This window comes from Pristis pectinata, chromosome 37 (genome assembly GCF_009764475.1).
Source record: "Pristis pectinata isolate sPriPec2 chromosome 37, sPriPec2.1.pri, whole genome shotgun sequence".
NCBI classification, from domain to species: Eukaryota; Metazoa; Chordata; class Chondrichthyes; order Rhinopristiformes; family Pristidae; genus Pristis; species Pristis pectinata.
The window spans coordinates 12,691,824-12,717,558 of record NC_067440.1 but is presented as its reverse complement, the minus strand read 5'-3'; the positions used below and the strand labels follow the sequence as shown (position 1 = coordinate 12,717,558).

Genomic DNA, 25,735 nt, shown 5'->3' with positions numbered 1-25,735 from the left:
TGAGAGATATGGGCCAAATGCAGGGCACCTTGGTCAGCATGGATGAGTTGGGCCGAAGGGCCTGTTTCCATGCTGTATAACTCTATGACTCTGTAACAAGAACTGCCAGGGGGTTGGGGAATAAGGGACAGGGGCATTGGTAGGGGCCAGGAGTCAGTGACATGAGAGGGGATGGGGAGACGGACCAAGGGTCAGTGACAGGGGAGGGGGTGAGGGACCAGTGGTCATTAACAAGTGTGTGTGGGGGGGGGACCAGGGGTCAGTAACAAGATGGGGTAGGGGAGGACCAGTGGGCCAGTAACGCGAAGTTTCAGTCTTAGCATCACACAGGAGACAGAAGAGACGGCAGACGCTGGAATCGTCTCCAGCAAAAACCGAGCTGCTGGAGGAATCAGCGGGTCGAGCAGCATCTGTGGGGGGGGGGGGGGGGGGGGGGGGGAGGGAGGAACTGCTGATATTTTGGGGTGAAACCCTGCATCAGGACAATTCCTGCCCCCCCACAGATGCTGCTCGACCCGCTGGGTTCCTCCAGCAGATTGCCTGTTGCTTTGCATCAGTTAGCATCGTTTTACGGATGATTTTAACAGCCAGCGTACTGACAGATGGAAACTTCACTTCAAAGGGAATTCACTAACAGAACAGAAACAAAAAAGACCTACTGTTAACAGGAATCTAAGTGATTCTGGACAAATGTTCTTATTTATACAACTCTTCATAAACCAATGATTTATCAGAATAAACCGAAATGTGAAATAACAGTAAAAACTTTAAATAAAAATGTTTTATTGTTAAATGGAAAAAACCATGTTAATTTATTCTGCACCCACGTAGGAAGGAGGTAGTCAGGGTAACATATGGTTTAACACAGAGTATGGCTCCCGTCGGAGCCCATTTCCAACCAGTTGTTCCATTGAGAGAGTTTTCAACAGATCAAGTCCGGGAAGCAGCTGCCCCCACTGCGGATTTTATCACACATGTTGGATGCTTCACAACCAAAGTCCCAGCAGTCCGGGATTCGAGGATAGACGGGGCTCTCAGCCCTGGGAGGACGGGACAGTTCAGACAAGGAGATTGGAGTGGCCGGGAAGTGCTGAGAGGGTGCATTACGTTGCAATCTGCAAGGTGCTCCTTCTGGACAAGTTGACGTGGCAACGAGCTCTGTGGGCGATTCCCCAAATGATCTCCGACATTCCCAGATTCTCTTCGGTCCCATCAACAAAACCAAGCCGGTGCTGGCACGAGAGACTTGCCCGCGTTGAGATAATCGCATGGTTTTCATCTGGTGGTGTTGTTTACAGGGTACTACATACAGCATAAAGGTGGGTGGGGAGAGAGAGCGAGAGAGATTCTCGGGCTGTATGTATCTGGGTGATAGTGGAGCTGTCCGGTTTTTCTTACACCATCCAACGTCAGTGTAAGTTCAGGGAAAGAGCAGTGGGGGAAGAAGAGAAACAAACAGAGGGGTGGGGGGGGTGGTGTAGAGGGGGGAGAAAGAGTTCGACTTTTCTAATACAAGAACATTTTTTTTAAAAATAGGGAAAGTGGGGAGAAAAAATATGAGCTTCATAATCTGCGTGAGGGGGATCAAACCTTTCCCCACAAACGCTGTACAATACTGTCCCTCTGCATCATTGTCGTCTGTACGGAGTGTGTCGGCACATGGACATCACAGGCACGTGGCTACGTCCGGCACAGTGCGTGTGTGAGTGCGTGTGTAACGTGTGTGCATGGCGACCGATCTCCAGGGGGCACGGAGAGGCCAGTTCACCAGACAGGTGCCCGTGCCCGAGACATGGCGTGGGGGGAGGAGGGATGGAGGGCAAGGGACATCGGAAGTAGGACAGAGATGGGTAGTAAACTGCGTCACGTGAGGGGGCAAACAGGAGGAGAGAGGGCAAGGGGGGGAGAGGGTCGGAGAGGCCGGATATTGGGGTGCCAATGACGATAAGGCATAGGTCGTCCCATGGTTGAGGGGGCAGGAGTTGAGGGTCACCATAACCGGTGCTGATGTAAGTTCCGACTTAGCACTGATCGGACATCTGCTGTAAACCTGGAAGAGAGAGAAAACAAAACTCATGATCTTCACCGGAATCGTCGAGGATCAGCTCCCCACACCCCTTCCCAACAACCAGCGAGGCGTTAATCACCACCATGGATCCAGTGGCTGCTTCCCCAGACACGGGGAGCCCAGAAGAGAGAGACTTAAAAATTCAAGTCACACATAAAGACGGACTCTTGATCTTGCAGTCAACCTCGTCATGGCCCACTGTATTGTGGAGGGTCGTGGCTGTCAAGTGACAGCACTGCCCCTACCTGGTCGGAAGACACACCACTGCCAATCGAGGTTTGGCCCCACCCCACCCACCAGTGCACACCTGACCATTGGCCTTTGTGGGGGAACATCCCGAGGTTGTGAAAAGCAATGTAGAAATGGGACGGGGGGGGGGGGGGGGGGCGGAGGGGGTGGTCACTTGGCCTCTGTACCCACCCCAGGAGCTGAAATTCGATTAGCCTCCTCACGATGCCCCTCCACGTACCGTAATGCATCAAGCATTGGTAGAAGGTTCAGCAGTGCCGTGTCGCTGGGATCGCTGAACCATGATTTAATGGGTATTGCATTATCTGCAAAGCAACAGGAAGAGAAATCAGATCTGAATCCGAGGGGAGTTAGCAGACTGACAACGACCTTCCCCATGACCACCCTCCTCACGGCAACTTCAGCTCCTCCTGTGTTCTCCAGGTTACCCTGCAGCACCCTCCCCTCATGGGGTAGTTTGGGCACAAATGGGGTCCTTGCCAAATTCAACATTCCCCTGATGCCTCAGAAGCCTGGGGATGTTAGCAGGTATTGAGAAATGTACATTATGGGTAAAGCTCCCTCTACACCGTCCCATCACACACTCCCAGGGTCAGGCACAGAATGAAGCGCCCTCTACGCCGTCCCATCACACACTCCCGGGGTCAGACACAGGGTGAACCTCCCTCCACACAGTCCCGTCACACACTCCCGGGGTCAGACACAGGGTGAGGCTCCCTCTAAACCGTCCCATCACACACTCCCAGGGTCAGGCACAGAATGAAGCGCCCTCTACACCATCCCATCACACACTCCTGGGGTCAGACACAGAATGAAGCTCCCTCTACACCGTCCCATCACACACTCCCAGGGTCAGACACAGGGTGAACCTCCCTCTACACCGTCCCATCACACACTCCCAGGGTCAGGCACAGAATGAAGCGCCCTCCACGCCGTCCCGTCACACACTCCCGGGGTCAGACACAGGGTGAGGCTCCCTCTACACCGTCCCATCACACACTCCCAGGGTCAGACACAGGGTGAACCTCCCTCTACACCGTCCCATCACACACTCCCGGGGTCAGACACAGGGTGAAGCTCCCTCTACACCGTCCCATCACACACTCCCGGCATCAGACATAGAATGAAGCTCCCTCCGCACCGTCCCATCACACACTCCCGGGGTCAGACACAGGGTGAAGCTCCCTCCGCACCGTCCCGTCACACACTCCCGGGCAGGGGACAACAATGATTAGATACAGAACACAGCACTGTCCCATCAAATGCTCCCGGGAAGGAGACCTGGAGTATAAATTGGTTTCTGCTTTCCAAGATTTTGCTAAAAAGATTAAAGTTTAATCCCCTTTTGCATTATCAGGAGGAATGTGGAGCGGTCACACTCTGTCAGAAGCAGCAGCTAACACCACATTATTGAAGGGGAGGGACGCAGCTGGAGAAGGCAGCAGTGAAAGAGAAAAACCCACAGTCGCTGGAGATCCGAAATAAAAATAGAAAATTCCGTAAAAATTCAGCAGGTCAGGCAGCATCTGTGGAGAGAGAAACAGAGCATTTCAGGTCAAAGCCTCTTCATCAGCAGTGCAAGAGCACTGGACTGTTGGAAGGGACATGGGTGGGGGGTGTCACACCAGGGGAGGCAGCAGAGTGGGAGAACCCCATCGTTGGAGGGGCCACACTGAGGGAGTGCGGCACTGGGGGAGGAGCAGAGCTGAGGGAGTCCCACACAGCAGGAGGGTGCAAACTGACCGCCTGCTGACCCAACACAGATGCATCCTTTTGCGTGTGAAGCTCATCCTGAGCCCCATCTCATGGGTGTGAAAGATCCCCTGCCCACCATTGGAAGTAAAGTTCTTCCGGGATCCTGTGGAGTCAAAAGTGATCCCTCAATCAACGTCACTAAAGTAGATTTGTTGCTGTCTGTGGGATCTTGCTATGCATAAATTATCTGTCACTATTTTAGAGGGCCACACCGTCTTCTCGCAGGTCCCATCGGGCAGGAGGTACAGGAGCCTGAAGTCCCACACCACCAGGTTCAGGAACAGCTACTTCCCTTCAACCATTCGGTTCTTGAACCGAGCGGCACAACCCTGATCACTGCCTCAGCAACAGAACACTATGGACCACGTCCTGCACTGCCGTGGACCTGTCTCTGTGTTTGCACTGACGTCCTGTTTTACACGTCTTTTTTTCCCCTCACTGTCTTGTATAATTTACGTACAATTTATGTTCTGTGTTGTCTGTACCTGTGATGGTGCTGCAAGATTTTCACTGTAGCTGTACCTCACCGCACGTGCACATGACAATAACGTGACAGTAACAAACAGAAGTTCTTCCACTGGCTGAGAGGCTTTGGAACAATCTGGATGGAGAAAGGTGCAGGAGAAACTGGTCTTTCTCTCATTCCCCATTGACTCTATCCACGTTTGAGAAAATTGATCTAACTTTACTTGCATACAGCGAAAGGTTTCAGGCGCTGTTTTTGTAATCCCAGACACAGCACAGGCTTTTAGTTGGTCCAATTGCAACAAAAAAAAACACCCCTTGAAATTAGGCCATTGTGTTAAACCTTATTCCCCTCCACCCTCCCCTGTAAATGTCCCACAGACACGATTCTAAAGAGCAGCAGGGAGCGTCTCCCTGGTGTCAATTTATCCTGGAATCAGCATCAAAAAAAGAGGTGCAGCTGGTCGAGTCGCTGCCTCAGAGCTCCAGAGACCCTGGTTCGATCCCGACCTCCGGCGCTGTCTGTGTGGAGTTTGCACACTCTCCCTCTGACCACGTGGGTTTCCCCTCTCCAGGGGCTCCGGTTTCCTCCACATCCTATCGACGTGCGGGGTTGGTATGTTGATTGGCCCCCTAGTGTGGTCGAATCTGAGGGAGTTGTTGGGAATGTCAGGAGAAAGTAGGATTAGTGTAAATAGGTGTCTGATGGTAGGTGCAGACTCTGTGGGCCAAAGGGCCTGTATCTGTGCTGTGTGGCTGAATTAGCCATCAGTCTCTCAGACCTGTTTATGGGAGCTTGCAGTGTGCAGCTGAGTAGGTGCTTCAGTCTGTGAAGCCCTGTGCAATGTCGAGAGGAATGGACAAACACAATTTCTTTCTTACATTGTCTTTGAATATTTTGTGGGCAACTCGACTCAGTTAAGTCAGACCCATTCTATACCTAATCCTTCGCAAGGTCCTCCTGGAGGGTGGTCTTTCACGTGGTTGGATACAGCAGGGCACCAGCTACACTTGCTCAGCCTCTCTGGGTTCCTTTGGCGTGGAAGGTGGTTTGCACGGGAAGGGGGCGAGGACCTTCACAGGCTTCGGCCAGCAGGGGTGCAAGCTCACTGGAGAGCCACCAGAACAACAAGCCCACTGCGCTCTCCAGAAGAGCCAAGACCAAACACAAGGGATGCGATTTACTTACATGAGTCACTGTTGAGAGGAAGACACTGACCGGTGTATTCACAGAGCAGTTGAGCATATCAGTAAAGTTATACTGTGCTCTACTAAGTGAAGTCGGTGCTGGGGGAAATGGTGGCATTTTGCCAGATCCCACAATCGAATGCGGTTGCTCGAGGGGGAAGGTACTCCCACTTCTCCACCCTTTTTGTCACCAAGGACTCCTGCAAGTTTCTGCAGAATGCTCTACAGCGGAGAGCATTCTGACTGGTTGCATCACCGCCTAGTACAGAGGCTCCAATGCGCAGGGTCGCAAGAGGCTGCAGAGGGTTGCAGGCTCAGCCAGCTCCATCGCGGGCACGACCCTCCCCACTGTGGAGGACATCTTCAAGAGGTGGTGCCTCAAGAAGGCGACATCCATCACTAAGTATCCTCACCGCCTGGGACACGCCCTCTTCTCGTTACTACCATCGGGGAGGAAGTACGGGAGCCCGAAGACCCACACTCAATGATTCAGGAACAGCTTCTTCCCCTCCGCCATCAGATTTCTGAACGGTCCATGAACACTACCTCGTTCTTCCACTTTTGCACTATTTATGTTTGTAACATAGTAAGTTTTACGTCTTACACTGTACTGCTGCCACAAAACAACAAACTTCATAATATCTGTCAGCGGTAAACCTGATTCTGATTGCGTCCAGGATCATTCTAACCTGTCATGGGGTCACAGAGACACACAGTGTGGAAGCAGGCCCTTCGGCCCCTCAAGTCTGTGCCAACCATAAACCATTTCTTTGAAGAGGTAACTGATGAAGGCAGCACAGTAGATGTGGTTGATGTGGACCTTAGCGAGGTTCGCAAAGTCCTGCACAGCAGGCTGGTCCAGACGGTTAAGGTATGTGGGATCCAAGGTGTGTTGGCAAACTGGATCCAAAATTGGCTTGATGAGAGGAGACAGAGGGTGGCGGTTTTTCTAACTGATCAATTGGTTTATTATTTTCACATGTACCGAGGTACAGTGAAAAACTTGTCATTTCATTACAACAGTGCATTGAGGTATTACAAGGGAAACCAATAACAGAATGCAGAATAAAGTGTTACAGTTACAGAGAAAGTGCAGTGCAGGCAGACAATAAGGTGCAAGGTCATAATGAGGCAGATTGTGAGGTCAAGAGTCCATCTTATCGTACTAGGGGATCATTCAAGAGTCTTACAACAGCGAGACAGAAGCTGTCCTTGAGCCTGGTGGTACGTGCTTTCAGGCTTTTGTATCTTCTTCCCGATGGGAGGGGGGAGAAGAGACAATGTCCGGGGTGGGTGGGGTCTTTGATTACATTGGCTGGTTTACCGAGGCAGCGAGAAGTATAGAGTTCATGGAGGAGAGGCTGGTTTCCGCAATGTGCTGAGCTGTCTCCACAACTCTCTGCACTTTCTTGCGGTCTCAGACAGAGCAGTTGTCGTCCCAAGCCGTGATGCACCCAGATAGAATGCTTTCTATGGTGCATCGATAAAAACTGGTGAGGGGCAAAGGGGACTGCAAGTCTGTAACCAGTGGGGTAACTCAAGGACAGTGCTGGGAGCGTTGCTGTTTGTCACACATGTAAATGACTTGGATGAGGATGTGGTGCACTGACCAGCAATTTTGTTGACGACACAAAAAAATTGATGGAGCTGTAGATATCGTAGGTTCTGAAAGGATACAGGGGGACATAGACCAGCTGGAAAGTTGGGGGAGCGGAGGCAATGGAAGCTAATCCAGACAGGTGCGAGGTACCACTAACAGGACGTATGTGCGGTGACCTCAGGAGCGCTGAGGTACAGAAGGACCTTGAGGTGCAAGTCCCCAGCTCCACCAAAAAGGCAAAACAGGTGGACGGGATAGTGAAGGTGGCATTCGGCACGCTCGCCTTCATAAGCTGAGGCATTGAGTGTACGAGTTGGGACATCCTGCTGCAGTTGTACAAAACATTGGCCAGTCCGCACTTGCAGTATTGCACGTGGCTCTGGTTGCCACACCGCAGGAAGGATGTGGTTAGCGTGTGAAAGAGTCACCAGGATGCTGCCTGGAATGGAGGGCTTTTCAAGGAAAGTTTGGATAGGCCGAGTTTATTCTGGGAGACTGAGGGGTCATCTTAATACGTTATAAAATTATGAGGGGAGTAGATACGCTGGATAGTCAGTGGGTGGGTCTAAAACAGTGGGAGGGAACAGCTTTAAGGGAGAAAGTTAAAGGAAATTGGAGAGGTAAGCTTTCCCCACACAGTGGGTGGTGGTACACGGAACAAGCTGCCAGAGACAGATGCAACTACACCATTTGCACAGGAAAGGAGCAGAGGGATAACAGCCTGATGGGATTAGTGTAGACAGGCATCCCGGTCAGCACGGAGGAAGAGGGCTGAAGGGCCTGATCCTGTGCCGTACAACTCTATGGCACCCAGTTACATTAACCCCACAGCAATCCTGTATTTTATCCTCCACACTTTCTCAGATTCTAGCACTCACCTACAAACCAGGAACAACGTACTGCGGCTAATTTACCTCCCGACCCACACGTTGGGATGTGGGAGGAAGCTATGAAAATCCGGTCCTGTTTTCTGAAATGGGAGCAGGAGTCGGCCATCTGGCCCATCAAGCCTGTTCCACCATTCAACGAGATCGTGGCTGATCTGGCCGTGGACTCGGATCCACCTACCTGCCTTTTCCCCATAACCCTCAATTCCCCTGCCATGCAAAAATCTATCCAACTGTGTCTTAAATACATTTAATGAGGTAGTCTCTACTGCTTCCCTGGGCTGAGAATTCCACAGATTCACTACTCGCTGGGAAAAGCAGTTCCTCCTCATCTTCATCCTAAATCTACTCCCCCGAATCTTGAGGCTACGTCCCCTCGTTCTAGTCTCACCTACCAGTGGAAACAACTTTTCTGCTTCTATCCTATATAAAATTATTAAAGGGATACATGTTTCTACAAGATCTCCTCTCATTCTTCTGAATTCCACCAAGTATAGTCCCAGGCGACTCAATCTCTCCTCATTGGCTAACCCCTTCATCTCCGGAATCAACCTGGTGAACCTCCTCTGCACCGCCTCCAAAGCCAGTATATCTTTCCTCAAGTAAGGAGACCAGAACTGCACGCAGTACTCCAGGTGCGGCCTCACCAGTACCCTGCATAACCTCCCTGCTCTTAAATTCAATCCCTCCAGCAATGAAGGCCAACGTTCCATTTGCTTTCTTGATAACCTGTTGCAGCTGCAAACCAACCTTTTGCGATTCATGCACAAGCACTCCCAAGTCCCTCTGCACAACAGCATGCTGCAATCTTTCCCCATTTAAATAATAATCTGATCTTCTATTTTTCCTTCCAAAGTGGACGACCTCGCATTTACCAACATTGTACTCCATCTGCCAGACCCTTGCCCACTCACTTAACCTATCTATATCTCTCTGCAGACTCTCCGCAGCTTCAGCACAGTTTGCTTTTCCACTCAATTTAGTGTCATCAGCAAACTGAGATACGCTGCACTCGGTCCCCTCTTCCAAATCGTTAATGTATTTTGTGAACAGTTGTGGGCCCAGCACCGACCCCTGCGGCACCCCGCTCGCCACTGATTGCCAACCAGAGAAACACCCATTTATCCCAACTCTCTGCCTTCTATTGGTAACCAATCCTCTGTCCATGCTGATACATTACCCCCAACTCCATGCATCCTTATCTTATGGATAAGTTTTTTATGCGGCACCTTATCGAATTCCTTTTGGAAACCTAAGTATACAAAACCCACCTGTTCCCCTCTATCCACTGCGCTCATTATATCCTCAAAGAACTCCAGTAAGTTTGTCAAATAGGACTTGCTCTTCCTGAATCCACGCTGTGTCTGCCTGGTGGAACCACTTCTATCCAGGATCCCTAAACTATAAGATCATTAATTTTACCTGTGTCATTGCACAGGACCAGATCCAAGAGCATTTTCCCTTGTACGTTCACTAACATGCTGTTCAAGAAAGCTATCGTGGATGCATTCTACAAAGTCCTCCTCAAGACTGCCTCGACTAACTTGATTCGCCCAATGCGGAAGTTCAGGACCCCCACAACAAGAGCCGTTCCATTCTTCCATGCATCAGATATTTCTTGGTTCATTGCCTGTACCACTGTAATGTTATTATTCGTGGCCTATACACCCACTAGTGATTTTTTCCCTTTACCGTTCCTAATCTCTACCCAGATGGACTCAACATTCTGCTCGATCTTATATCGTCTCTCACTATCGCCCTGATCTCATTCTTAATTAAGAGCGCTACCCCACCTCCCTAACCTTCCTGCCTACCCTTCCGTATTACCTGATACCCTTGGATATTTAATTCCCACTCATCTCCACCCTGTAACCACGTTTCTGTAATGGCCACTAAATCCTACCCCTTTGTACTGATTTGTGCCACAAGTTCACCGACCTTGTTTCGAATACTACGGGCATTCAGGTAAAGTACCCATTCACTCATTGTCCTTTTAGAATCCAGTAACCTTTGTGTCCTTTGCGTTTGACTTTCCCGTTCTCCACTCTTACGTTTCTCTTTTCTAACTTTTGCCCTGGTCTCTGCTTCCCTCTGTCTTTCTGCATGGATTCCCATCCCCCTGCCGTATTAGTTTAAACCCTCCCCAACAAGCACTAGCAAACAATTTTCCTAGGACATTGATCCCAGTCCTGCCCAGGTGTAGACCCTCCCGATTGTACTGATCCCACCTCCCCCATAACTGGTTCCAATGCCCCAGGAATCTGAAACCCTCCCTCCTGCACCACTGCTCAAGCCACATGTTCATCCGAACTGTGCTGCTGTTCCTACTCTGACCAGCACGTGGCACAGGGAGTAATCCTGAGATCATTACCTTTGAGGTCCTGCTTTTTAAATCTATCTCCAAGCTCCCTAAATTTGGCTTGTAGGACCTCATCCTGCTTTTTTTCCTTTATCGTTGGTACCTACAAGCACCACGACAACTGGCTGTTCACCCTCTCCATGCAGAATGCCCTGCAGCCGCTCTGAGACATCCCTGACCCTTGCACCCGGGAGGCAAAACACCAACCAGGAGTCCCGTTTGCAGCCACAGAAGCTCCTGTCTATTCCCCTTACCATGGAATCCCCGACGACTATAGCCCTGTCACTTCTTCCTACCCTCCTGTGCAGCGGAGCCACTCACGGTGCTGTGATCCTGGCTACTGCTGCCTTCTGCTGATGAGCCATCTCCCCCAACAGTATCCAAAGTGGTGTATCTGTTCTGGAGGGAGATGACCGAAGGGGACTCCTGCACTACCTCCCCGCTACTGCTCTGCCCGTTGGTCACCGATTCCCTATCTTTCCATAGGCCTTTAAACTGCGGTGTGGCCAACTCACTAAATGTGCTGTCCACAACACTCTCAGCATCGCGGATGCTCCAAAGTGAATCCATGCGCAGCTCCAGTGCCGTCATGCGGTCTGTCAGGAGCTGCAGCTGGACACACTTCCTGCACACATGGTCATCAGGGACACCGGCAGCCTCCCTGAGTTCCCACATTGCGCAGGAGGAGCATGACCGGGGTCTGAGCTCACCTGCCAGGACTGAAAAGCTTTGAGGGAAAATAAAGAGACAGAAAAAAAAAAGAATAAGAACCTCCCCTCACCTCACCTCAGTGTTGCTCGCCCTCCTCGCTGAAGCCCAGTGTTCACCAAAGCCCACACTTAGCCAGCCAGCAGCACTCTGACTCAACAGCAGCCCCTCTCAAAATGGCTGCTCCAAAATGGCCACGCCACTTGACCCTAACTTGTTTTTATTGGCTGCTGATAATTAGATAATCAGCCGTCACCTATTAACCAACAACTAGCAGACTTGCCCCTTAAGTTCCTGCAAGTGAAACTCACAAGCAAGAAGACTTTCTTTTCAATTCTCCCACTCTCACTCCAAGTCACCAACTCCTTGGTCTCTGCCTCAGCTCCCCAACCCTAACACTGAAGTTGGATGATTGTATCGAATGGCAGAACTGGTTTGAAGGGCCAAATAGCCTGTCCTACTTCTATTTTCTATGATTAACTTCCCATCTGCCATTTCAGACAGGACCTTGGGTTGAATGCCTGCAGGATAACAGCAGCTCTGACACTGCGGCACTCCCTCAGTGCTGGTTCCAGGGCTACTGGCCTGCAGAATGGATTCAAGCCTCAGTAAAGGGCAAAACCTGCTGAGGCGGACATAATGCACGTAGTGGTTAGTGTAACGCTATTACAGCGCCAGTGACCAGGGTTCAATTCCCACCACCGTCTGTAAGGAGTTTGTACGTTCTCCCCGTGTCTGCGTGGGTTTCCTCTGCGTGCTCTGGTTTCCTCCCACATTCCAAAGACGTACAGGTTAGGAAGTTGTGGGCGTGCTATGTTGGCGCCGGAAGCGTGGCGACACTTGCGGGCTGCCCCCAGAACACTCTACGCAAATGCATTTCACTGTGTTTCGATGTACATGTGACTAATAAAGAATTCTTACATGCAACCGAGCAGCAGGTAAAACATCGCTAGGCCTTGCGTCTCTTACCTGGATGGCTTCTGTAGGCTCCAGGTGAGTTGTCTAATATGACGATGCTGGAAAGGTCACTGTGCACCACTGAGAGATCTTTAATGTAGCTGCCCAGCTCCAGTGTACAGTGCTGTCACAAACAGGGTGGATGTGGGAGGGCAAGGCGTGGAGTGGGGGGGGGGGGGCGGGGGGGAAGAAACTGTTCAGATACTTGGACATCAACCTACAACAACCCGTTAACTGTGACCAATACACGTACTGCATCGAGCTCCCCAACAACAGGTTAGTGAAGACTCTGTCTCCACTACCTCGCCTCCAAGTCGAAGGTCGAGTTCAGACGGTCCACCACTGGGCTGATGTGGCCAGTGCAGCACTGAGGGAGTGCAACACTGCCTGAGGCGGCGTGCTTCAGACGGGCAGGTTAAGTGTCCCACCCCCATTATTTCAAAGCTGGGGGAGCTCCCTCCAGTAGCCCAGAGTCAGTATTTATGCCTCAGCAACAGCACAACAAACACATCTCCTTGCTGCTGTTATGGGATCTTCCTGTGCTGGTATTGACATAACTTTTCAAAAGTTCGTCATTTTCTGGTAACGTCCAGGGGTCACATTAAATGCTCTCAAACACAAGGCTCTTTCCTTCATTCCTCTGAAGGGCAGTCGCCGGCGTTCCCAGGACCAGCACAGCCTCCCACTCCCAGATGCCAGAGGCTCCTCGTTCATTAACCCAGTGGGCGGGAGGACCCTGCGCTCTCACCACTGACTGAGCCGAGCTCCCAGTTAGTTGCTGGGCCGATCAGCTAACTCGACACGGCCGAGGGAATAAAGACCTGCATTTCTCCGCCGCAGCCCCGGCCCAAGGTTCACTGTGCTCAGCAAGATCCCACAGCAAGATTTAGCAACGTCGACGTGGGGATAAATATTTGCCTGGCCGCCTCCCAGTGGGGCTACTGGGATCTTCCTGGCTCCAGCCTGAAGACAGCACCCGTGACAGGGTTGAGCTCCCTCGGTACTGCACAAGGAGCATCAGCCAGTCTCTGGGTCGCTGAAGCAGGGCTCCAGTTCACGGTTTCGGACATTGAGAGGGAGTATGACCCTTGAATGTGCCGACACGGACTTGGACCCGGATTATCCCTTGTCCGCACAGGATCGACCAATGCAAGATCATTCACAGAGGGGCACCTTCACTGTGCGGGGCGCCTTTCTGTAGTGAGCCCAGTATCAGGTCCTCGGGATCGAACTCAATCAAGATACCGGCTGCATCCGAGCGCCAGGGTCAGTTCACACCCCAGCGGCACGCAGGGAACACAACCGTCCCTCGCCCTCCCCCAACAACACGCGGTGCTGTATCCCTTACCTGTCTGTAATACCTTCGCTTTAGGATGCCTCTGTTATTGTCCAACTTGTCAGCAACAGCAGAGCCGTATATCTCCATGCTGGCTGTGAAGACGACCAACTCGTACCACTGACTCACCTAAAAACAGGAGCAGGAAGGACGTCAGGAAGGAGAGAGAGAGAATCATGTTCATTATCCCTGATTTAGATGACGACATGAAACTTATTGTCTTGCAGCAGCAGTAGGGTGCAAAGACACTATATTTATTTTGTAATTTATAGTAAATTTGAGTAAGAAAAAATAACAAGGTAGTGTTCGTGGGTTCATGGACCATTCAGAAATCTGATGGCGGAGGGGAAGAATCTGGATCGTGGAGTGTGGGTCTTAGGCTCCTGTACCTCCTCCCCGATGGTAGTAACGAGAAGAGGGCATGTCCCGGGTGGTGAGGGTCCTCAGTGATGGATGCCGCCCTCTTGAGGCACCACCTCTTGAAGATGTCCTCGATGGTGGGGAGGGTTGTGCCTGTGATGGAGCCAAGAGGACACAGCTTGCCCACCTACCTACGGTACCTTCCCACCTCCCCCTCCCAAGACTGTTGCTGCAGCCCACTACACCTCCGTTGTTTCCCGAGAATAGCAACTCTAAGGGTCCAACCTCTCCGTGTCTAAGGGAGATACGTTGTCCGGTGTCTGCAGCTGCCTCAGAGTACGAGAAATCACCAGCTCACTTCACATCCGTGCATCGTGCCACAGACTGCCCACTGGGACTGGATCTGTCCCCCTCCATCACCTCACCAGTGGAGAAGCCCACAGTCCTGGTGCAGGGCTTCCACTCGAAATGTCGACAATTCCAACCCCCCCACCACCAGATGCTGCTCAACCCGCTGAGTTCCTCCAGCAGATTGGTTGTAGCACCCACTGTAACTCTGGCTGGAAGATGCCAGCTCACCCCACAGATGCCACACCCTGACATCCTCTTCCCCCACCCTCAATGAGGAGTTCTCTCCCCTCACACGTGGGGTGTGAGACAGCCAGTGTCTGTTTCCCATGGTAGGGGTGTCAAGCACTAGAGGGCAGAGGTTTAAGGTGAGAGGGAGAAGGTTCAAAGGGGATGTGAGGGGTAAACGTTTCACACACTGAGAGTGGCTGGTATCTGGAATGAGCTGTCACAGGAGGTGGTGGGGAAGGAACGGTAACAACATTTAAGAGACAACTTCACAGGCGCACAGAACAGCACAGGCCCTTCAGCCCATCGTGTCTGTTCCGGCCATGATGCTAAATTAAACTAATCCCATGTGCCTGCATATAATCCAATCTCTCCATTCCCTGCCTGTTCATGTGTCTAAATGCCTCTTATACACCACTATCGTATCTGCTCCCACCACCTCCGCTGGCAGCCCCTTCCAGGCACCCACAGCTCCCTGTGTAAAAGAGAGACTTGCCCCGCACACCTCCTTCAAACTTTCCCCCATCTCCCCTTCAACATGCCCTCTGGTACTTGACATTTCTACCCTGGGAAAAAAAGACCCTCTGCTCTATCTATACTTCTCATAACCTCTCCCCTCAGCCTCCGCCGCTCCAGAGAACCAGCAAGGCAGAGGGACAGGGAATTAAGCAAGCAAGTGGGGGTGTAGATCAGCACGATGGTTGGCATGGACAGGATGGGCCGAAGGGCCTGTTTCCATGCTGGACAACTCTGTGATTCCCCACCGCTGCTGGGCGTCTCTGTGTCCCCACTCCTCCCCCCCACCCCCCCGACACTCACCACCTCCAGGAAGAAGTCGACGTGCGGTCGTTTATGGACAAAGAACCGGACTGGGTGTTTGTCGATCACAACCTGCGGGCAGACAAGGAAAGGCGGTGAGCGCAGAGCGTTCGACGGCCCCAAGCTCGGCTCCCCCCCCGCCACCACCTGCTCTGCTGCTCCTCCCCACTGCTGGACCAGGGTCCAGACTGCTGTTTTCCTTGTTTTAGCTTTCTTTACGCTTGCTTACATGTCAGTATAATCACCTGTTTGTCTGTAAACTTTTAGTAACTTGTAGCATATTTGGTTCTATACTTCCGTAGTTTCTTTGTCTGTAAAACTGAAGTACCTGTTCACAGGTTCCTTATCCAACCGGTCTGCAGTATAAAGGGAGAGCATGTGGTCAAGTTCCTTTGTTACTCCTTTACTTGCCTTGCTTGCTGGTGCAGGCTGACCCTGTACTACGATGAACATCTAATAAAACGGCTGTAACCGTAAGATTTGCACCTCATTCTCGACTTCTGGACAACACCATCCCCAGATCTAACACCACACCCACATGCAGCCAGGCAGTGACAGCGGGGAGGGGGACGGTTACCTTTAATATAAAGTCGGGCGGCGTCCCTGGCCGGACTGTCGGCCTCAGCACCCCGTCGTGGTGTGAGTGAATTAACGTTTCGTCCAGGTCCAGCACCAGCACTTTCCCCTTCACTTCACCTGCAGCAGAAAGGGGGTTGTCGACAGGTTATAGGTCAAGGGTCGAGAACCCATCTCAGGAGGGGCAGAGGGAGGGTGGAGCACGAGGGAAGGGTGATGGGGAGAGACGGCCACAGGGTGACAGTGGCGGTGGGGTCCTGGGAACAAGCAGCCAGACGGCAGGACGTGCAGGTACTCACCGAGTCTGTTCCTTGAGATGGGCGAGAGAGGTAGAATATCATATCGAACGGTCTGATACTGAATAATCTGCAGGAAATCAGAGGGTTGAGTTAGAGTCTCTTCACCCAGGCCTTCTCACAGCTGAGTCACAGGTATCCCACTGAGGAGAGTGGGAATGCTGCCCAGGTACCCGGTCACCTCCTGGTCTACAGAGGGAACTAGTTAAATGGAGCGGGTGCTGACTAATACTACCACTTCACACCACACTCAGTTTAATAGGCAAAAGCAGCATGAACGTCAGACAGTCCAGTAACCCCCTCCTGGAACCAATAACCAATTATCCGGTTGTTATCATCTTCCTGTTTGTAGGATCTTGCTGTGCATACATGGGCAGGGTTTGTCAAGCTGGACAGAGAATAAGAACTTCTCTGACCCAGTGGTCAGAGGTCAGGGATCGGGGGCAGGAATGATCTCTGACCCAGGGGTCAGAGGACAGGGATCAGGGGCAGGAACGATCTCTGACCCAGGGGTCAGAGGACAGGGATTGGTGGCAGGAACGATCTCTGACCAGGACTCGAGGAATCAGATGTTAAAAACATAATGATGTCGAAGGGTAAACATTTGCCCCTGCTCCTCCCCTGCACCTACCTCAGAGGGCAGATGTTTAACATCTCCTCCAACAGACAGGGCTTCTGACAGTGCAGTGTTCCCCAGCACAGCTCCTCCAGTAGCACAGAGCTACCTCAGCAGTACCCCCACAGAGCAGCCCTCAGACCTCTGGACCCTCCAACAGTGCGTCACACAACATCTCCACTGCTACTCCCGTGTAAATCTGAAGGAGCGCCGCGCCGCGGGAGGGAGCATTGTATAGTCGAGGGGAAGTACTGAGAACACTGCATAGAGTCAGGGCATGGTAGCAGGCCCTTCAGCCCATCACGCCCATGCCGACCATCTGTTCTAGCCCGTTTACCTGCACCCTAGCCTTCTGTGCCTTGGTGATTCAGACACTCACCAGATCTTTCTGAAATGTGACCGGCTCTACCTCCCCCCACCCCCTCAGGCAATGCACTCCGGATTCCAACCATCCACGAGCTGAAGAAATTCCTTCTGAGATCCCCTCCACCTCCTACCCCTGACCTTAGACCCACACCCTCTGGTCTCGGACCCCTCTGCTCGTGGGGGAAAGTTTCTCACTGCCCGCCCCGTCTATGCCCTGCTTGGACCTGTGGCGGCGGACGGGCGTTATTGAGGGAGCCATGCACAGCTGTGAAGCAGCGCAGAGGGAACACCACACAGTCGGAGCAGCAGCGCAGGGAGGATAACGCAATACAGAGGGAGCAACACACATAGGTGAAAGCCAGAGGCCAAAGTTCTGCTGGAGGCACCGTCCTCACAGTCATGCAGCATGCAGACAGGCCATTCGGTCTATCACATCTATGCTGACCCAGCCACGTTAATCCCACTTAGCCCGTAGCATTCTACACCTGGGTGATTCATCTGTCAGTGACTCTGCTCCCACCTCTCTCTCAGGCAGAGCGTTCCAGGTACCCAACACATTCTGGGTGATAAAGGACGCCCTAAGGTCCCCTCTGCATCTCCTCCCCCTCCCCCTAAATCTGCATTCTGTAGTTTTATCTACCTCTGACACAGGGGAAGGTCCCTGCAGTCTAACCCTCACCATTCAGATCTCCCTCAGTCACATCCCGTGCTGACCTCCTCCACTCTGGGGGGAATGGAGTTGTCACAAGTACACGGGAGACAGAAACTGGCCACGGCAGTCTTGTCCCTGAAGCCAGCTCACGTTGGAACCAGACACCAGATGGAAGCCCGTTCTCACTCCCCGGCGCATGTGGAAGATCCCAAGTACAATTTCAAAGAGCAGACAAGTTCTCCTCAGGTCCCAGGGCCAGTGGTTGACCCCAGACCCCACAATCTGCTCACTATCAGGCTGCTGTCTGCGGGACCTTGCAGTGCACGCTGGCTGCTATGTCCCCCAATGTTCTCAGTGACCACAAGAAGAGGTATGTCCATGCCTTGCAATGTCCCCGTGATACCTGGAGAAGGAATGCCAGCCACACATCCCCCGAGCTCACTTCATGACGCCGTGCTGAAAGTGAAGTCCGCAGAAACAGGACGTCACAGCCACCGATGGCCCGCGGTGTCAGGGGACAGACCACTGCCGGTTTGAGTTCCCGCCACCACACAAGCCCGTGCTCCCGAGGAACACAGACGGGGCACTGCCTTGCCAGAACTCTCATCTTTTATACTTTCAACTAAAAGCTGAACCGCCAAGTTCTGGAATCTTGCTGTGCAAAGACTTGGTGTACCGAGATAAAGAGAAAAGCTTTTGTTTGTGTGCCAGGTCATTCCATACACAAGTACGTCGAGGTAGTAAGAAGGAAAACAGAATGCAGAGTGTAGTGTTACTGTTGCAGAGAAAGGGCAGTGTAGGCAGACAATAAGGTGCAAGGGCCACGACGAGGTCGACTGGGAGATCAAGCATATGAGAGGTCCGTTCTGATTGCAACGGGATGGAAGCTGTCCTTGAGCCTGGTGGTACAAGGTCTCAGGCTTCTTTATCTTCTGCCCAACAGGAGAGGGGAGAGGAGAGAATGACCAGGGTGGGAGGGGTTCTTGATTATGTTCCAAGCTTCTCAGTGAATGCTCACTGGGATGGATCCCAAAGTTCCTGGCGTCCATTTCTCCTGCCAGACCAGACTGTGCTGATGCACAACAGGTGGTGGCTTCAACAACGCAGTGACCTTCTCTGTGCTCCCAGATATGCCTACAGGTGGCGACAGCGAGCAGGGGACACCGATTCACTCCCCACCCCACACAGCGCCCCTCACACCCGTGGCACCTGCCATGAGTGCAGCGATGATTACAAGGGAAATTTTAGCCCCAGCATAAAATAAATGTCTTGGGATCTTCTATATCCACCAGAGAAAGACGACAGGGTCTCAAGTACATGATACAGTCAGGAAGAAACGATGCTTGCCCTCAAGCCCGAGTCCCTGAGCACAAGATCCTGACTGACCCAGGTCTGCTCCTGCCTTTCACGTATCCTGCAGCAACAAAGATCTCTCAACCCTTACTCTCAACCAAAATGGATCACTGCCATTGACATACAGTTACAAATTTCTTCCACACTTTGAGGTGGTTCCCCTTTCGTCCGAAGGGTGACAGTGCGGGGTACGGCACTAGTGTCAGTCGAGATGTTTATGCTGAAGTGAGGTTAGAAGCCACAACGGTCTGTCTCAGCCAGGGGAGGATGTGACACTCCTATATGCCAGGGTAAATCTGAGTGGATGCCAGCAATCCAGTCCTTGAAACCAAAGGTCTCTGAGCTCCAGGGCAGGAGGCAGCCCTGAAAGCTACTGTTGGGGTAAGGAAGATGATCCTCCTGGAACACAGTTCGCTCCCGCAGTGTGTCCGAGGGGAACCACATCGACCATTCAATGCATCGGACGTGCAGCTCGAGGAACTGCGGGTCTCAGCCCAAACAAACCTCAAACCAACTCAGAAACTTGTTTCCCAACACAACTCCTTCCAACATCACTGCGTGCCCGCTGCCTACGGACAGGCAGAGCGGTTCTGACACAATCCTGTCAGCCCCACATCCGGCTGCCTCAAATCAGAACCTCAGGGTCGGACCACACTGTCCTGCGCCAGGACCAGACCGGACCCCGGGACCACGCCGTCCCACACTGGGACCGGACCCCGGGACCACGCTGTCCCGCGCCATCCCGCTCTGGGACCAGACCCCGGTGTCATACCGTCACACACCAGGACCAGACCCCGGCGCCACACCATCACACACTGGTATTACAGAGAAAGTGCAGTGCAGGCAGACGTAAGGTGCAAGGTCATAATGAGGTCAAGAGTCCATCTTATCCTACTAGGGGCCCATTCAATAGTCTTATAACAGTGGGATAGAAACTGCCCTTGAGCCTGGTGGTATGTGCTTTCAGGATTTTGTATCTTCTGCTCAATAGGGGAGAGGAGAACTGAGAATGTCCAGGGTGGGTGGATCTTAAATATGCCAGCTGCTTTACCGAGGCAGTGAGAAGTGTAGACAGAGTCCATAGAGGGGAGGTTGGTTTCTGTGATGTGCTGGGCTGTGTCCACAACTCTCTGCAGTATCTTGAGGTCCCGGGCAGAGCAGTTGCCGTGATGCATCAGGATAGGATGCTTTCTATCGTGTATCGATAAAAATTGGCCAGGGTCAAAGGGGACATGCCAAATTTCTTTAGTCTCCTGAGGAAGTAGAAGCACTGGTGAGCTCTCCTGGCCACGGCATCAGTAAAATGATGCTTGTCTGTGGGGAGGGGTGATTCAGCGGCAGTCTGCTGGGGGGAGGGGGGTAACAGAGTTCCAATGAGAGTGATCAGGAAGAAGTTAATGGGGGTCTTTGGGCAATGAGGTCAGTCTGGGTTGGTGGGGTGATGGGAGCCTAGAGGGGTGAGCAAGAGTCTTTGGGGAGAGGGTGGGCAGGGGTGATAAGAGGGTGTGAGATGGGACCTGGATGAGATTCCAGGCTCAGGTAGAGTGGGAACGTCAGTATCCAGGAGGTTCGAGGTGGGAGTTGAGGGGATGGGGAGTTGTTGCCATGGGTACAGCAGTTCCATGGGCTGGTTTATGATGGATACCAGGTCCTCAGGGCATGGGGGGGGGGGGGCGGGGGAGGTCACACTGGGGATCTGGGGGAGGTTTGATGCTCAGACCAGCTTCCTACCTCTGCCGGGTGGACTCACGCTACGGATACCTGTCACCCTCGATTCAGGGTACGTATCTCCCCCCCTTCACCCCAGTACAGACACCCGATCCCCAGACTCACGGTACATATCTCTCCCCCTCAGCCCCGCCACCCAATACTGACCCCCAATCCCTGGACTCACAGTAGATATTCCTCGCCCCCGGACTCAGTGTACGTATCTCCACCCCCCCTCACCCCAGTACAGACTCACAGTACATATATCTCTCCCCACAGTACAGTCCCCCCAACTCACAGTACGTATCTCCCCCCCCTCACCCCCACCACCCAGTACTGACCCCCAATCCCTGGACTCTCAGTACGTATCCCTCGCCCCCAAACTCAGGTTACCTACCCCTCCCCCGCCGTACGAACCCCCGGACTCGCGGTACGGAGCCCTCCCCCGCGGTACGGCTCCCCAGACTCACGGTAAGGAGCCCTCCCCCGCGGTACAGACCCCCCGGACCCGCGGTACGGAGCCCTCCCCCGCGGTACGGCCCCCCGGACCCGCGGTACGGAGCCCTCCCCCGCGGTACGGAGCCCCAGACCCGCGGTACGGCCCCCCGGACTCACGGTACGGATCTGCCGCCGCAGGATGTAGACGATGAAGCTCCAGACTTTGGCCGCGAACGCCACGAAGGTTTTCAGCCCCAGCAGACACTGGTTCTTCATCATGGTCGCCGCCGGCCGCAGCCTGCCCGCCCTCTCCAGCTTGTCCGGAGTGCGGGCGCCGTTCCCCCGCGGCCGGGGACGGGACGGGAGCGGCTCCGGGACCGGGACCCGCCTCAGTGAGGCCGAACCGACGCCGGGGCCTGCCTGAGAGCCGCCATCACTGAGCGGAAACGGCGCCGTGCGTCACCTCCGGCTGACGTCCACGGGACGCCCTCCCTGGGACACCTCCCGTCAGCCTCGGCGGGACACCCTCCCTGGGACACCTCCCGTCAGCCTCGGCGGGACGCCCTCCATGGGACACCTCCCGTCAGCCTCGGTGGGACCCCCCCTCCCTCCCTCCCTCCCTGGGACACCTCCCGTCAGCCTCGGCGGGACCCCCCCCCCCCTCCCTGGGACACCTCCCATCAGCCTCGGTGGGACCCCCCCCCCTCCCTCCCTGGGACACCTCCCGTCAGCCTCGGCGGGACCCCCCCCCCCCCCCTCCCTGGGACACCTCCCATCAGCCTCGGTGGGACACCCTCCCTGGGACACCTCCTGTCAGCCTCGGCGGGACCCCCCCCCCCCTCCCTGGGACACCTCCCGTCAGCCTCGGTGGGACACCCTCCCTGGGGCACCTCCTGTCAGCCTCGGCGGGACGCCCTCACTGGGGCACCTCCCGTGAGCCTTTGCGCACATTGCCCCGCCCCTCTGGATCTGCCCATCAGACCGGGGCAGGTTCAGGGAGGGGCAGAGATCTGGGGCGCAGGATAATTGGTCATTGGCCGTGAAAAACTTTGGTTGAGGTGCCATCCAGACAGATGGTTCCACACACAAGCCCATCGTCATGGCTATCCCACGAGGGCTTCCTTCCGTTGATCTACTTATGGGCTCTTAGGTGGCGTACAAGTCCAATCTTGGCAGAAGTAGCCCACAGAGCGAAGACGCCTGTGCATGTTTGCTTAACGTGTACTTGATGTTGCACGACAAAAAGTACACGATACTTCTCAATTCAACCAACTGATTCCAACGGCATGGAAACCACGACGATTGGAGCTGATGGATTTGTTGCAGCCTTCATCCGCCTTCAGAGCCTTTGAGTTTGAAGTAACTTTGTCCGCCTATTCCACCGCTGAGGTCTTGGTTAGATTGTTCTTTATCAGGGGCTTCACCATCGACCTTACCGCCATGGGTGACCCTACCAGGAGCATAGCTCCAGACGGCATCGCTCTCGGGATCTCAGGACCACACAAGCTTCTCCACCACGACAAGGTGACAATCCATGGAGAAGATACACAAGTACATCGAGGTAGTAAAATGAAAACAGAATGCAGAATAAAGAGCTGCAAAGAATCTTACAGATTCCTACAGATGTACGGTGGAGAACATCATGACTGGTTGCATCACTGCCAATGCACAGGATCGCAAGAGGCTGCAGAGGGTTGTGGACACAGCCAGCTCCATCACTGGCACAACCCTCCCCGCCATCGGTGACGTACTGGGCTGCAGCAACAGTCTCAGGAGGGAGAGGTGGGAAGGGTAGCCTGGGGAGGTGGGAAAGTTGTGCCCTCTTGGCTCCATCATGTCAGCTCCTTCACGGGTCCAACCCTCCCCACCACCGAGGACATCTTCAGGAGGCGGTGCCTCAAGAAGGCGGCATTCATCACTAAGGACCCTCACCACCCGGGACATGCCCTCTACTCGTTACTACCATTGGGGAGGAGGTACAGGAGGCTGAAGACCCACACTCAACGATTCAGGAACAGCTTCTTCCCCTCTGCCATCAGATTTCTGAACGGTCCATGAACCCATGAACACGACCTCATTATTCCTTTTTTTTGCCCTATTTATTTGTTTTGTAATTTATGTTAATTTTATGTCTTTGCACTGTACTGCTGCCACAAAACAACACATTTCACGTCATATAAGTCAGTGATAATAAACCTGATTCTGAGTTAGAAAGTGCAGTGCAGGTAGACAAATAAATTGCAAGGACCACGAAGAGGTAGATTGGGAGATCAAGAGTTCATCTTTTAGCATATGAGAGGTCTGTTTAAGAGTCTGCTAACAGCGGGACAGAAGCTGTCCCTGAGCCTGGTGGTACCTGCTCTCAGGCTTTTGTATCTTCTGCCTGACAGGAGGGGGAAGAAGAGAGAATGTCCGGGGTGGATGGGGTCTTTGATTATGTTGGCTGCTTTACTGAGGCAGCAAGAAGTGTGGACTGAACTCTTGGGAATCCCTGGGCTGTGACCACTCAAACTGCAGAGGAAACACTCAGGATGGCGTTGAGCTCAGGTGGGCTCCCTCGGGCCAGACCCAGGGGTAAGTCCCGGAGGTGTTTAGGTTTCTTCTTTGCCTTCTTTCCTCTCAGCCGATCTCCCCCCAACCACAACCACCCACTGCCCCACTGCCCACCCACGAGGGACCTTGTCAACAGCCACAGCCTGACCTTCATCAATCACCCTCGTCACCTCATCAAAAAACTAGTAAGGTGTGACTCGCCCTGTGCAAAGCCATGCTGATCGTCCCTAATTAGGCCACGTTAATAAATCCTAACACCAAGTATCCTCTCCAGAAACCTCCCTTCCACTGACATGAGACTCACTGGTCTGTAGTAACCAGGATTATCCCCATTTCCCTCCTTGAATAATGGAACAACACTCGCTACTCGCCGGTCCTCCGGGACCTCGCCTGTGGCTGGAGAGGACACGAAGATTGGTCCAAAGCCCCAGCAATCTCATCTCTTGCCTCCCTCAATAACCTGGGGTATATCCCATCAGGAACTGGGGTCTTATCCATCTTAATACTCTGAGAGACCCAACATTACCTCCCCCTTTATCTCAAAATGCCCCAGTGTATTAGCACGCTCCGCACTGATCTCCCCGTCCTCCATCGCCTTCTCCTTGGTAAACACTGATGCTAAGTACTCATTAAGGACCTCACCCACCTCCTCTGCCTCCAAGCACATGTTTCCTCCTTTATCCTTGAGCGTTCCTACCCCCTCCCTAGTCATCCTCTTGCTCTCGATGCGTGTACAGAACGCCTTGGGCTTCTCTTTAATCCTACTTGCCACGGATTTTCCACGGCCCCTCCTGGCTTTCCCAATTTCCTTCGAGATTTTTTCTCCCCTCTTTATTATCCTCAAGGGCTCTGTTTGACTGTAGCTTCCTAAGCCTTACATACATTTCCTTTTACTTCCGAAGCTCCCCACCACTCTCGACATCCAAGGTTCGCTAACCCTGCCACCCTTGTCCTTCCCTCTCACTGGAACATCCCTGCCCTGTACTCCGTGCAGCTGGTCTTTAACCAATGTGGACTTGCCTGAAAACAGCTAAACTGAAACAACAGAAGTGGGGGGGGGGGAATCTCCCACCACGCCTCCCCCAGAGGACACAGGTTGGGGGGGGGGGGGGGGCTGGAGGGACTCACCGAGAATGAAGGGCAGGATATTCGGAAGGGTGACCCTCCGCACGGCAGCCCCCAGTGAGTCACCCCCCACCATGTCACCCCCCACCATAATCCCCTGGCTCAGGGTCAGTGACACCGCCCCCTCGGCAGCCTTCCCGGGCACCAGTGAAGGGACAACACCCTCGGCACCACTGTCACACACACCCCACCTTCGTGCTGGGGGCACAGAGCCCTTCACCCTACGTTTAGGTGTCAGGCCGAAAGGAACATCTGCCCCCACCGGACAGGATTAGTTCGACGTTGTTTTCACCGACACCCCTACAGAGACTAAAACCCCGCCGACACCGGGACACAGAACCATGGTGGGTGGCGTGGTAGTGCAGCGGTTAGCGTAACGCTATTACAGCGCCAGCGATCGGGGTCCGACTCCCACCGCCGTCTGTAAGGATTTTGCATGTTCTCCCCATATCTGTGTGGGTTTCCTCCGGGTGCCCCGGTTTCCTCCCACATTCCAAAGACGTCCGGGTTAGTAGGTTAACATGGGTGTAATTGGGTGGCACAGGCTCGCTGGGCCAGAAGGGCCTGTTACCCTACTGTGTAAATAAAATAAATAATGTTTTAAAAACTAGCAGTGCAGGCAAGGCACAGCACAGGAGAGGGAGGAGAGGGAGGGAAGGTCCCTGAAGGTGGTGCGTCGATGATTTTCCTGCACTGACCCTTCACCCCGGGAGAGGCTTTTACACC

At 53.3% G+C, this 25,735-nt stretch overlaps 1 protein-coding gene across 3 annotated transcripts; it reads right to left on the bottom strand.

Moving 5' to 3' along the window:
- Positions 1 to 766: 766 nt before the first annotated feature.
- On the bottom strand, positions 767 to 21,898 carry LOC127586556 (CTD nuclear envelope phosphatase 1). Of its 3 annotated transcripts, XR_007958703.1 has the most exons (9): positions 21,509 to 21,898; positions 16,203 to 16,269; positions 15,905 to 16,023; positions 15,328 to 15,399; positions 13,585 to 13,701; positions 12,249 to 12,360; positions 4,558 to 5,185; positions 2,538 to 2,622; positions 2,010 to 2,050 (listed from the first exon to the last, which is right to left on the bottom strand). XR_007958703.1 is itself a non-coding variant. In XM_052044601.1 (8 exons), the coding sequence occupies exons 1-8, from the start codon at positions 21,608 to 21,610 to the stop codon at positions 1,667 to 1,669; spliced, it is 1,107 nt and encodes a 368-aa protein (XP_051900561.1). In that variant the 5' UTR covers positions 21,611 to 21,896; the 3' UTR covers positions 767 to 1,666. The 3 variants fall into 3 exon arrangements, 2 of the variants coding, with proteins under 2 accessions (XP_051900561.1, XP_051900563.1); XM_052044601.1 differs by lacking the exon at positions 4,558 to 5,185 and having other exon boundaries at positions 767 to 2,050; positions 2,489 to 2,622; positions 21,509 to 21,896; XM_052044603.1 differs by lacking the exon at positions 4,558 to 5,185 and having other exon boundaries at positions 767 to 2,050; positions 21,509 to 21,889.
- Between the last annotated feature and the right edge of the window lie 3,837 nt (positions 21,899 to 25,735).

Excerpts from the sequence above, each read along its gene's own strand:
- LOC127586556 (XM_052044601.1), bottom strand. The coding sequence starts at position 21,610 with ATGATGAAGAACCAGTGTCTGCTGGGGCTGAAAACCTTCGTGGCGTTC. Across the intron at positions 2,623-12,248 it reads AGCCTACAGAAGCCATCCAG|ATAATGCAATACCCATTAAA; the intron begins GTAAGAGACGCA and ends GTTGCTTTGCAG. Across the intron at positions 2,051-2,488 it reads ATCGAATTTCAGCTCCTGGG|GTTTACAGCAGATGTCCGAT; the intron begins GTGGGTACAGAG and ends TCTCTCTTCCAG.